This window comes from Terrapene carolina, unplaced genomic scaffold, assembly GCF_002925995.2.
Source record: "Terrapene carolina triunguis isolate 2854851 unplaced genomic scaffold, T_m_triunguis-2.0 Scaffold232, whole genome shotgun sequence".
In the NCBI taxonomy this organism is placed as follows: Eukaryota; Metazoa; Chordata; order Testudines; family Emydidae; genus Terrapene; species Terrapene triunguis.
In genome coordinates this window covers 8,997,188-9,010,976 of record NW_020664583.1, presented here as the reverse complement: position 1 = coordinate 9,010,976, position 13,789 = coordinate 8,997,188, and the positions used below count along the sequence as shown (strand labels likewise).

General features: G+C 49.1%; 1 protein-coding gene across 1 annotated transcript in view; it reads left to right on the top strand.

Moving 5' to 3' along the window:
• TWF2 (twinfilin actin binding protein 2) overlaps nt 1-13,789 on the top strand; it is a 72,688-nt gene that overhangs the window by 33,130 nt on the left and 25,769 nt on the right. Inside the window, exons 3-4 of the mRNA XM_026656681.2 lie at nt 9,608-9,786; nt 12,837-12,932. Coding sequence (XP_026512466.1) covers nt 9,608-9,786; nt 12,837-12,932 — 275 coding nt within the window. The remainder of the gene's footprint in view (nt 1-9,607; nt 9,787-12,836; nt 12,933-13,789) is intronic.

The window sequence follows — 13,789 nt, the reverse complement described above, 5'->3', positions numbered from 1 at the left end:
GGGGGCGGGGCCGGGGCCCCGTGGAGTGTCCTCTTTTGGGACACTCCACATATGGTAACCCTATATTTAAGTCTGAGGCGCAGTGTATCACAAAATCATGCAGTGTCCCAGCCCTAAGAGTTCGCTCTCATTTTTTTGATCTAGTTTTGTGCCTCTCTCTTTAGATTGGAGCGATCTTAAGAGAAGAGGGAAGCTTTTAAAGCTGAGAAAGGAACAAGGCAAATCATCACATTAGTTACGGTAGCAATTGAAGGAAGCATGGTAAATAGTGAAAGATAAGTGATGCATCTGACTGCAGCAGTGGTAGAGACTCCAGCAGCAGCAGCAAAGGCAAACTGGCACAGCAGGGACTGAAATTAGCATGAGCATCATTAAAACATCAAAGCAGAGAGAGAGCTCAGAGGAAACTGAGGTTTCTGCCAACAGTCACACCTATGGATTAATCTTATCAACTGTGCAGATACTCCTCAAATGCATCTCTCTGGCTGCTTGCATGCTAAGCGACTGGATTTACATATCTATTTGTGACAATTGTGCAATGCACATTGGGTGGATGGTTGCATGTGCAGAGTTTAGAAAATCACACCTACTGTCGGTTAATTTTGCAGAGAAATTAAAATGCTGCCCTAGCAGGTGATTTATTGTAGGCCATTTCAGGTTGATGAGTTAATCTCTCCTTTTCCTCCTAAAATACTTCACCAGAGCAACACCTGCAGAATAAACAGTTTAATAGTAATGGCAGTAGCTACTTGCTGACCAGTGACATAAGGATTGATACTTTTTTTTTAGTACATTTCAGATCGTGTGCATCTCAGGCCTATATGCTGTGCTAGTTTGAAGCTAAAATACACCAAAGAAAATCGTTTATTGGTTTGCCAGTTTTTCTTGTCTGTCTGTTTCGACAGATTGTTTAAATGCTCGCTGGCAATTCCTAAAGGTGAGACAAGGATCAGGGACAGTGTGACTTCTGGATAGTTGGAAGTCGGTGCCATCTTGTTTGCCCCCAAAACTCATCCAGTAGAAACAAGGATTAATAGAAACAGAGAGTGAGATTTTCAGGAAACGCTCAGCATTCACGTAGCTCTGCTGCTCTAGAAGTCGATGGGAGTTTTACCATTGACTTCAATGGGAGCAGAGTTAGACCAATGCTGAGCACTTCAGGGAATTGCACCTGAAATGACTTCTCTTATTGACACCTGCAATTGTGTATTGGTGTGATCAGGACGCCTAAGGAAATTGACTTGTGATGCACTGTTCTCCCTGACCAGATTTCCTGTGGTTTAGTTTCCTTTCAAGCCTGGAAATGCCCATGTTTGTTTGACTGGTGCCTTGGAGGGTGTGGGAGCCCTGGGAATGGCTCCCTGTCAGCAGCTTCTTTAGGATTATGTGTCTGCTGCCTAAACACTTGGAGCTTCTGGCTAGTCTACGCTACATCTGTAACCAAACCAGGGGACTCAATTCCAATGCTGTTGTCCCCTGCCCGGTTACTAAATGGTGAAAGTGGCAGTGTAGATAGGACTGAGGTGTCCCTGGAATCAGACAGAAGTCCATCATTAAGTCCTAGCCACTCTACAACTTCTAATCGTGTTCCTGCCTGTTTGCACTTGCAGAGCCAACAGGGCCTCACTCGACTGATGGAGCTACCTGTCCGGAGAGCTGGTCTGCAAATTAAAGGGAAAAATTACCCCATGCAACCCATTTTTCTGGCGAGAGAAAGGCAGACAAGGGATCCTACATACTCAGCCCCCACCACAGCCCTCCGAATCCTGTGCTGCCCGGTGGGTGTCTGTCCCTTCACCTCTGCATGTCTGGAGTTTGGAGGTGCCCCCCTGTAACCCAAACGGCAGGTGCCTCTTGTCTGCTATTACCATCCTGTAGGTAAGGGCAGGAGGTATGACGCAGAGGTGAAAGGACAAGGAGGGAGGGAGAAGGTTGGAACAAACAGCCAGTCAGCACCTGGCAGAGAAAGTTCTATGACTGTCCAGAGGACCTTGCTTTGGCTGCTGCTTCTCCTACTGGCTGGGGTCTCTGGCCTCACTTCAGGTTCACTCACTGCCCAAACTGGCTGCACTCCCATGGATTTCAGTGGGCTCTTGATCAGGCTCTGTGACAGGACAGTCTTTAACCTGAGAGAGACATACAGCACACTGGCTAGCACTGGTGATCTTCTGTGTCTGATCTATTCTCATGTGCCCAGGTAGTTTTCTTGGTTGCTGTTACAGGGTATGAGTGCCATCAGTACTTGTGCTTGTTTACTTTGCCTGAGGCTATGGCCAGCTGCTGCTGGAAGAGAGCCCTCCATCTCATGGGGACCAAGGGATGGCCTGGTCCTTTCCTTTTCAGCATTTTCAATCTCTCCATTCCAGGGCCGGCTCTGGCTTTTTTGCCGCCCTAGGCAAAAAAGCCAGCGGCCACCCCCCCCCCCCCCCCCCCATGGGGGCCGGGCCCCCCCCCCCCCCCCCCCCCCGGCCCGGCCGCCGGGGGGGGGGCGGAGAGCCCCCGGCGGCCAGAGCACCGGGGGAGGGCAGCGAGCCCGGTCGCGGTGCCGCTCTCGGGCCGGAGCGCCCCGCTGTGCCGCCCCCTCCAGGTGCCGCCCCAAGCACATGCTTGGGTGCCTGGTGCCTGGAGCCGGCCCTGCTCCATTCTCTTTCTGAGTTAATGCGGAATTTTTCAGAATATTTGGCGTCTCCTCCTAGAGCCAGCAGAAGTATCAAAGGGACACTGTCCAATTGAAAAAACACTTCCCAGCTGAAAGTTCTGTACCCAAGACTGCTATAACACAAAGGGATTCTTTGAGCTTGTGCGTTTGCCAGCTCTTTGCATATCATTCATTTCACTGGTGATGCTCACTTGCACTGTCTCTCCTGTGGTAGTACCATGACCTCGCTCTTGTGCGCTGCTCTGTGTGAATTCACAGGCATGCTGGACCCCAGTCGCTGTGAGAAGGGGTTCACCATCAACAGCTGCTGCAGAGCTGAAATGGAGGTGGTTGCAGGCAGGGATGTGCCCAGAGAGGATGTAGGGCCGGATTTGAGTATACTGACCTGCTTTCAGTCCTTTCCAAAGGAGCAGAAAGCCCCTTAGGACGTCTAAAAATGGAACTCGAAAAAATATTTAAAATTTCAGCACCCAAATGAGCCAAACCTGAATTTTTTTTAATGGACTAATTTCCATTGATTTGGAATTGGCAGTGGCTCTCTGTCCTGTGCTTGCTTATGGTTTCCGTTCTCTGCTGTATCTTGGCATCCAGAATTGTTCTCCCCTTTATGTTAGGATCAGTATTAGTGTAACCAGTAAAATCCATCAGCTCCTGACGGCGTGGTGGGGTGCACTTGTGGGTTTTATTTAATTTGACTCCAAAATAGACAACACAATTATTAAGCAAACTCTCTCAAACAGAGAGAGCAATGCCTGTAAAACTTAAAGGGTGGGACCTTCTTCAACTCCAAACACTCCCTTCTCCTTCACCCAGCCCCCAGTCATCAGCACCCCACCTTTAAGGGTGGATCTGGCAGTATGTTCTTATGCTTCCCTGATCCAGGTTCTAGCAGAGCAAGGGAAAGGAAACAAATTCCAAAGCCAGGACCCCTCTCTGAGAACGTCCTGTTGGACCCCTCCCCACTCCCACTCCCCTCATTATTCGAGTTGGGGGGGACCTGTGTTAACACAAGACCCTGGTTATCTGGGGATAGAGACAGTTGCTCAAATAGATAGGTCTGCATGTGAAGCGTGATCCCTCTATCTAGTACTGTTGATAGTTGTGTACTTCGTAGCTGTGGGGGAAAATGTACTTTAGAGACTTGAGATGTGATGTGTAAAGTGTGTGTGTGAGAGAGAGAGGTCACTTCCAGAGACTCTGGATGTCTTAGCAGCACAGATGATTAGAGCGCGAAGGGATTGTTTGGGAGGAAGGAACCAAACTGCCTGGGTGCAGGATGAAGTGGGAACTGCACGTCTGTCAGTAGGACAAAGGGTGTTGACACCCAGGAGGGGTGTTGAGGTAGCTAGGGGGTAGCAGAATGAAATTAAGTGAAGGTTGAATATCGGCGAGGATATAACGGGGAGCTCTGCTGGACTGAGGAATAGTCTCCTGGAGGAGATGACGGGACTGGCCATTGTTTGAGTCATTCGCCATGAGGCTGGACAAAGCACTTGATGGTACATTGCTGTGGGGAACAATCCTATGTTGACAGAAGGGGGTGGGTGAATGGATCGGTGCCCTAGTAGTTCTCCCCAGTCTGACTTCTTTATTGCTGTCTTGCAGTGTAGTGCCATTCCCCAGGGAAACGTTCAGCTCTCCTGAGATCTTCCCACTGATCCGCCAGCTGGGAACAAACAGGTTGAGTTGCGACTGCCGCAACTGCAGCGGAACAGATCATTGGTTTGTGTGTGCGTGATTAATTCAGCTGTGGTGGAGAGCGGTTTGAGGATGTCCTGGTACCAGAGATGTGGGTGATAAGGGTAAAGACTAAGGAACACGCATGCCTGCCCCCTGCAAGCAAAGGAAATCTGTGGGAATCTGCCAACCTGACCCTACAGATCACATGAACCCTGCTGGAAAAGTCCAGCTGAGCTGATTGCAAACCTGAAAGCTTCCTTTTCCTGATTAGAAGCAAGAGCAAACTATACTGTGAGCACGTTTGTTTTGAATCAAATGATGTATTGGAGATGGGCTGAAGGTCAGTGGCCGTGGGCCAAGCTGCAGGGGTAACTGTCCACTTAATATTCTCTCCCTTGCCCCCACACACATGTTATCAGTGCTGTGGCATGGTGCCACTTGTAACTTACTGAGAGTCCAGGACTGCTAAACTCACAGGCCAAAGGGGTGCGTAGTTGCATGACTGCAGTTTTGCAGGCAGTTTCAGTATTTGTGTGCAGAAATTATTCGTGTGTGTGTGTGTGTGTGTGTGTGTGTGTGTGTAAATGTCTCTGGAAATCTGGACCTGTTTTTTCTGAGGTGCATGGTAGAAACGGAATACATTTTTGGTGGATTTGAATTCCTGTGATTTCAGGAGCAAAACTGTAATTGCTAGGTCCCTTGGAGTGTCAAGTGCAGTGGATGTGTGGGATGGGGTTATATGCCGGAGGATGCAGCTGTGAAGAGGGTAGGTGGAAATTAGGGCTGTATGAAACCTCTATTTATCCTCAAACGCAGTCCCGCTGAGTTTGACAGTGCACATGTGGGGGCCGGATGTTTGTACAGTGGGATGGGGGGTGAGGGAGAAGCGCAAACCCTACACAAACATAGACTTTAACCATCGCTTTAGATAGGGCATCTTCAAAGGTGGTGGGAGCCTCAGGGCTCCTGCAAATCCTCCCAGACTGGGTGGCCCCCTTCTGTGGGTCCGTTCTTCAATCCAGCAGGCTCATCCATGTGCCACCTGGTGTAGGCCACTGTCTCCCAAACCCCTACATGGAGAGGCGCCCCACAATTGCTCAAGCAGTAGCTTGGGAGCACACCTAGGTTCCCTAGCAGCAATGCACCATAATCCCTAGAGGATGGCTGTTTGTTTGGGTGCCCCAGTGGTTCTGAAACCAGGGATTAGGAGGCACTTCTGGGTGGACCGGGAGTGTGTTCCCCTCGCCAGCTACCCTTGTGGTGTGCCGGAGGTGCACTCCACCTTCTTCTTTGGTGGCTTTCTGAAGATCCTCCTGGGGAATCCCAAAACACAGGGGAGATGCCCGTGCCATGTGTTTCCCCACCCCATGGGATATCAATGGTGGTTATTTGGGAAAGCGCCGGAAGGATATTGGGGGCAGAGCAGGTAGGCTCTGGAGCTCTGTGTTCATCCAACTCCCAGCTTCCTGACAACCCTGCAGAGGCTGCTTTGCTTTCAGCTACTGGGAAACCCAAGTCTTCAGGGTTATCACAGCATGAGTGGGAACCTTACAATGCCCTGGCACGTCACTAAGTGACTGGAGCCCTGGGTGAAGGAGCAGTGGAAATCTCTGGAAATCTCCCTCAGCCAGTGCCGGCTCGAGATTCCCATTGAAACCAATGCGAACTGTTCTGGGATGCGGCAAGAAGCCGGAAAAAAACCAGAAAACTGTTTGTGGCCTCTCTTGGAAGGTCTGGACGTGAGTGAAGTGCAAATTGCAGGCTCTGTGCTCCTGTTCGTGCACTGGCTCACCACCCATCAGTACCCTGCACTTAGCGGACTGTGTTTAGCCACAAGCATGTCGTTTGTTTTGGAACACAAAGGCTCCTCGACTTGTGAGTCTGATGGGGTTGGGTTATCCTAGGGACTGAACGGCTGCAGCTTGCCAGGCGAGACTGCTCTGCCCCTTGGGGAGGCTGTGGCCCTGAGAAGACAGTCCCTGCTTTCTTTGAACACACTGTGTTGTTACACACTGACAGCGTCACTTCTCTCCAGGGACTGCTGCAGGGCTCAGGAATGCTCCCTAGCTGCATGTGAGCCCTTTCCCTAAGGGCTCTGGCTGGGGCTGTTTGCTGAAGCCCTGCTGCTTGGAAGGCTCTAGTGGTGTATGTTGGGGTCTGACTTGGAGGTACTACATGAAAGCTGATCTGTGGGTCCCACCCTGCCTTTCTCCACAGCACCTCTCCTCAATCTGTGCCTTGCTCGTGTGATGATGTGGTCATGCCCTGAGCACAGGGAGACAGTGTTGTGACGTTGTGCAGTCTATATGGTTTTATAAAAACATGATAATAAGTGAATATAACGTAACTGGGATATGCTTCATGCAAAAGGTCTCTTGTAAGGTATCATTACAAAGCTTATAATCTACTGAGTATGATCATCCGATTTGTATAAATGTACCACTCTTGTATCTAAAACTAGAAATATAAAATATAACTCTGAGGGCCTATTGTAATTATGTAAAGTGTGGGCCATTAATGACGGTTTGGAATCTTGATGACTCCCATTAACAAGGACCATTATCCGCAGATGGCTGTGTTTACCTGTGAGTCTTCCTGTATATGTGTGTGCTGGCAAGTGGGCAATGAAGTCTTGCAGTGACATGTGATCATGTCACCTGAACTGGAATCCATCTTTAACCTGGTGCTTTTCCAGTGAGCGGGGGTGGAAACCCAGAGGGACAAAGGGTTCCCGCCTTATGCAAAAGATATATAAAGGGGTGGAAGAGAACAAGGGGGGGAGGAGCCATCATGAAGAATCCCCTAGCTACCACCTGAGCTGCAACAAGAGCTGTACCAGGGGAAAGAATTGTGCCCAGGCCTGGAAGGTGTCCAGTCTGAGAAAAACTTACTGAAGCATCTCTGAGGGTGAGATTATCTGTATTCAGTTTGATTAGACATAGATTTGTGCATTTTATTTTATTTTGCTTGGTGACTTACTTTGTTCTGTCTGTTACTACTTGGGACCACTTAAATCCTACTGTCTGTATTTAATAAAATCACTTTTTATTTAGTAATTTACTCAGAGTATGTATTAATACCTGGGGGAGCAAACAACTGTGCATCTCTCTCTATCAGTGTTATAGAGGGCGAACAATTTATGAGTTTGCCCTGCATAAGCCTTATGCAGAGTAAAACGGATTTATCTGGGTTTAGACCCCATTGGGAGTTGGGCATCTAAGTGCTAAAGACAAGCACACTAGTGTGAGCTGTTTTCAGGTAAACTTGCAGCTTTGGGGCAAGTGATTCAGACTCTGGGTCTGTGTTGGAGCAGACGGGAGTGTCTGGCTCAGCAAGACAGGGTGCTGGAGTCCTGAGCTGGCAGGGAAAACAAAAGCAAGGGTAGTCTTTGCACATCGGGTGGCTGCTCCCAAGGGGGTTTCTGTGATCCAACCTATCACAAGTGTGTTCCTGCACACCCCAACCCTTCCTTTACACTGATTCCCCAGACTCTACTACCTGCCCCGAGCATGGCCCCCTTGGTCACCCTCCTTGCACTGCAGCAGAAGAGTGTTTGAATGGGGAAGGGAAACGCCAGTTCTACGAGCTAGCATCTCATTGGCTCTCACTCCTGAATGATGCCTTGCCCTGTTTCTCCTCCCCTGCGTGCTCAGCGCTTTCCTTCCCAGGCATGTTGGACGCCTTTTGTGTGGCGTGGCATCGGCCTTGACGACAAGCTCGGCAGGAAGAGGAAGCGCAGGAGGTGCAGCGTGTTGCCCTGCGTGGCACCATAGCACCATCAAAATGGCGGTGGCGAGATCAGGGCCCTCTCCGTCAGCGAGATGTGCCCATAACTTCCCTTGCCCCTAGATGGTAGTACATGTGCTTGGACCAAGCCACAGCAACAGGCTAAGGGCAGGAAGCGGCTGATGTTGGCAATCGTATTTCAGTGGTGTTTTCTCTCCCCTTTTTGCATCATAGGGGAAGTTGAGGTTTCTGAGAATGCGTTGCCAGCCCTGGCTTGTGGTAGCAACAAGCCCCAAACTCTTTGCTGCCTTCCCCTGTCACCTCCATAGTTCTTCAGCCGAAAGCCTAGGGACTGGACCAGTGACCACAGGACCCTGGGGAGGGGTGGAGAACCTGAGCCTGGACAGGAGCGGGGATAGCGGGCAGGGAGGGTTCCCGGTGGCTGCGGGGAGAAGGAAGCTATCCACGCATATTGATCAGTCTGCAGAGCTGGGGAACTCTGGTAGCATCGCACAGGGGGGGCTCCTGTGAGATCCTCACTCACTAGGTCTGCCAGGGAGGCTGTATGGGTATGAGGAGCAGCTGGAAGAGGGGAGATTCCAGGGGAGCTCAGCTGAGCAGGGGATTCCAGCCTGCCTTTGGGCCTCCTGGAAATCAACTGCTCTGCAATTTGGAGAAGCAGCTGGTGCGATTGCTGACAGATCAGTTCCTTGCTGCAGGCAGTGGCCTCCTGTAGCTGGGAGGAGTGCAAGTTGTGTTGGTCTGTGTTGGCCACACACCCACAGTGGCTATAGTGGGGCTGCGGTGTCCTAGCCTTTCCACCCTCCCCGAGGAGCTGGCACTGGCCTGTGTGCCCACTCCTCAGCCCTGGTGTTTGCAGTGTCTCCCACTTGTCTCCCTCCCCACTAACGCCTGCTGTAATGTGCGCTCATTGAGAGACCGGGTGAGGCTGTATCTCGCTGTGGGGAAGGTCTCTGGGAGGAGGCAGCCATCCAGCACAGCAGACACCGTTGGATGCAGAAGGTGATGCGGAGCAGTTGCCATTTGGATTAGTTAAATCCTGAGCATGTTGGTGCCTGTTCTAATGCAACAGGTAGCTCGTCCAGCTGTTTGGAGCTGCAACTCCTGAGCCCTGCTCTCTCGATATGGGAGAAGCTTCGTATTCCAGTGTTAATTTTGTGTTCAGAAATCGTGGCATGGGGTGGACCAAGCCCCTTTGCCATCCCATGTAACGTTGATCCTCCCCTTTACCTTCTATTGGCTGGGACTTTTGAAACATCCGCACATGTTTATGGGGGTGGTATTATGCACTCCGTTCCCCCAGAGGCTCTGAGAGCACACGGTCACCCCACGCTTTAATGCACATAAGGGAATAGCATCTGGATTGCTTTGCACAAGCTCTCACAGGTGGGAGAGCAGAGAATAGAGCTGCAGCATCTGAGCTTTCAGGAGTGCAAGGCATTAGAGCAATGAGTCATGCAGCCCCATGGCCTGTGCTAACCTTTGCTTTGTAATTCATAGTTCTTTTCTTCCTCCTTTCAGAGCAGCTAGTGCTGGGAGCCTACAAAGAACTGTCTCGCCATTGGGATAAAGACTATGACTCCTTCGTGCTGCCGCTGCTGGATGAACAACAGCCATGTTATATCCTCTACCGGCTGGATACCCAGAATGCACAGGGCTTTGAGTGGCTCTTCATCTCCTGGTCCCCTGACAGTTCTCCTGTAAGCCTTTGGTCTCTCTAAATTCCTCTTTGCAGGGTTGTAATTTTCCTGGCACTCGCAAGAATGTTTGTGCGGTGGGTGGAGGATGGAAAGCTGTATTTAAGGACTAATATTGGAATTGTTCAAAGGTTAGTGTGTCATTTTCTGAAGACTCGCTTAGCAGAGGTGCTAATCTAACTTCCGTGTAGCACTGGTTAGCCAGATGGACCCTAACGTGCTCTGCAACTGCTCTGTTCTGTAGTGTGCTTGTGTAAAGCTGTGTGCAATCAGTTCTCCTCTGGGGGAAAGCTTGGCTACTGTTTAACAGACTACTGTAAACTACATGACAGATGCAGGCAAGGAGAGAATCCAGCCTGTAGGGAGAATGTCGGGAGTGGAATGGAATTATCCATGAGGAAACTTGGCCAAGATTTTACATTCCTCCTTTGGCAAAAAGTGCCACCATGAGTGGTCAAGACCCGAGTTTTAGGTCTCATTTGCAAGCTTTTCCTGTCAGCAATGTCCCTTCCCAGCTTGCTCGGGTCGATCCAGTACAGACTCGAGGGAAGAGAGCTACCTACAGAATCCTCTGGCCACCCAAGTCACAACCCAGCCCAGCCCTGCTTTACTTGAGATCTGACATGTAACCGCATGCAGGCAGGGTTTCACAGCAGGGTTGACTCAGACTTCAAGGCCAGAAGGGACCATCATGATCATCTAGTCTGACCTCCTGCACATTGCAGGCCCCAGAACTTAACCCATCCCCTCCTGTAACAGACACCTAACCTCTGGCTGAGCTGCTGAAACCCTCAAATAATGATTTAAAGACTTCAAGTGACAGATAATCCACCATTTACACTAGTTTAAACCTGCAAGTGACCCATGATCCACGCTGCAGAGGAAGGTGAAAACCCCACAGGATCTCTGCCAATCTGACCTGGGGGAAAATTCCTTCCTGACCCTAAATATGGTGATCAGTTAGACCCTAAGCGTGTGGGCCAGACTCCTTCTCCTGTACACCCTCTCCAATTACCAGCCTGTATTACTCTATGAACACATATCAAATACCACAAGAAAAAAACAGGAGTACTTGTGGCACCTTAGAGACTAACGAATTTATTTGAGCATAAGCTTTCGTGGGCTACAGCCTACTTCATCGGTTGCATAGAATGGAACACACAGACAGAAGGTATTTATACATACAGAGAACATGAAAAGGTGGGAGTAGCCATACCAACTGTAAGAGGCCAATCAATTGAGATGAGCTATCAGCAGGAGAGAGAAAAAAAACCTTTGAAGTGATAATCAAGATGGTTTTTTTCTCTCTCCTGCTGATGATAGCTCATCTCAATTGATTGGCCTCTTACAGTTGGTATGGCTACTCCCACCTTTTCATGTTCTCTGTATGTATAAATACCTTCTTTCTGTGTGTTCCATTCTATGCATCCGATGAAGTAGGCTGTAGCCCACGAAAGCTTATGCTCAGATAAATTCGTTAGTCTCTAAGGTGCCACAAGTACTCCTGTTCTTTTTGCGGATACAGACTAACAGGGCTGCTACTCTGAAATAAAAATGAGTAACTCTAGTGCCACAGTGACGCCTGGTGGCCAGTCAGGATATTAATGTTTGTACTTGACCCCGTTGCACCTAACGTTTTTTGAAGCCCCAATCTCCCCGTAAGATAAGTATTCTCATTCCCACTTTTCAGAGGAGGGAAAGTGACAGCTGGTGACTTAACCCAAGGTCATCTCAAGCCAGCTGTAGAGAATTAGAATGAAATAAGATTGAATCACAGTAGCAGATTGCTCTGGGAGGCAGCGAGGCCTAGGGGGTAGAGCATTTGGACGGTACCCGAGAGATATGGGATCTATTCCCGGCTCTGATGGCTGACCTTGGGCAAGTCACTTCACCGCTCTGGGCCTCCGCTTCCCCATCAGTAAAATAGGGATAATGATGCTGTCCTCCTTTTGTAAAGTGCTCTGAGATCTACTGATGAAAAGAACAATCTAGAGGCTACGTGGTATTATTAAAGCTGTCACTGCTGTTGCCTGTGCTGGCTTGGCTCAGTTTATCAGACACTTTCCACCAGAACTAAATTCACTACAGAACCCTTCTCCCCCAGGAGTGCCAGGATCTTACTTCTGTTATCGCCACTGGCTATTGAGTCAGGTTCTGCTTTGTGGTAAGGTGACTACTGGCTGCATGTAAGCCATTCTGGGATGTCCAGAGCACTATCCAAAATTCTTCTGTAATGGGGGCCACTGACTAACCGAAGGTTTTTTTTGGAGGGGTAAGGTGGGGAGGGAAAGGCTAGTAAAGCAGTCTTATGTGGGATGGACAGAAGAAATCAAGAAGTTGGTTGTGATGGTGTGTGTGGGCATGGGGAGGAAGGCAGTTTGCTTCTGGCTCTAAGTGCAAGACAAGAGGCAACCAAAACAGCCTGGAAAAATTATTCTCTGGAGTTAGATGTGGTAAGATTAGAAACAATGACCTTCAATTAAAACTTAGCCATAGCTTTCTCCTGTTGCTTTAAAGTGGAATTTTAAACAGGGAGATCAGTCAAATAAAGGATCCAGTTTAGAAGGGGACTGAAATCCAAACTGCAAGCTGCAATTTTGGAGCACTTATTAGAAATGATCTGTGTGTAGAGAATAGCCCTTTAAAGGTAGGGGAAATGCTTGTATGGCTTGTCGTGCCAGTAAAGTTACTGAATTGGGTTGACTAGCATCTCGATGACGTTTTGTGGGTCTCAGCTGTCATTACTAATTCTATAGCGCTGTGAAAATGAAACCCCGGACTGATAGGACAATCTGTTGGAATACATCGTAAGACAGTGAATGTGACTGCCTAGCCAGGATGGTGCAGTTGCTGACAGATAGGGGTAGATTCCTGTTAATGAGAGGAGTTCTATCTTCTCCAATGCCTTGTAGTATCACCAACGGTGGAAGTCTAGCACTGCAGCAGCTGCAGAACTGATGCCCTTGAATTAGCAGAGGGCAGGAGCCCAGACTCTGATCCTGTTAAACTTTCTGCCTCACTGAATAGATCTTGCTCACTCTCTACTTGTCTAGGTTAGGCTGAAGATGCTGTATGCAGCGACCCGAGCAACAGTGAAAAAAGAATTTGGAGGAGGACACATAAAGGATGAGCTGTTTGGAACAGTTAAGGTATGGACACCTGCTCATGGCATGGACTGCAAGCCCACAGCACCTTCTGGTTAACATCTGAGGGTATGGCTACACTGCTGGAGCACTGTGGGGTAGACTTTTGCTGCAGCAACAGGGAGAGGTTTTTCCATCACTGGAGTAAATCCACCCCCTTGAGAGGTGGTAGCTAGGTTGATGGCATAGCTGGGTCTATACCGGGACTTAGGTCGGTTTAACTGTGTCTCTTGGGTGTGAATTTTTCACACCTCTTAGCAACTGTAGCTAGGTTGAGCTTAGTTTTATGTGTAGATCAGGCTTGATGCAATAACCAGTGCCAAAACTGCCTGGGATACCACACATAGGGGTTAAAATATTTCTGGATCACTACTGGGTTTTTCCCACCTTTTGTTACTGCTCTCTGTCCTTGTTTCTTTAGAGTCTGTCTTCATTCTTTTAAGGTTAAAGAGAGTGCCTGCAGGCGCTCTGTTCTTGAAGTGCCTGCACACAAGTGAAATTGACGAAGATCTTTGACCTTCCCTGTTCAGCTCAACAGCAGGTGCTGTGATTTGTGTGGGTCACTACCTTGGCAGCTGGGGAACAGGCTGCTTTCAGTCTGCTCACCCATGGGAGAGCTGGTTCCTTTAACCCTTTCACTGCCTACAGGCTGTATCTTTATCCATTCAGGGTTATCCTGGCAATTTCCTTAGCCCTTGTTCTGTTTGAATGAAGAAATCATTTATAAAATGATTAATCATATTGCCCCTTGGCACTAAGCAGAAGAGAAGGTTTCTTTTCTGCTAATCTAGTGGAACATCAAAGAAAACCGATTACATTTATAGAAGAGATTGGGGTGGGGGATGTACATGATATTTTATAAA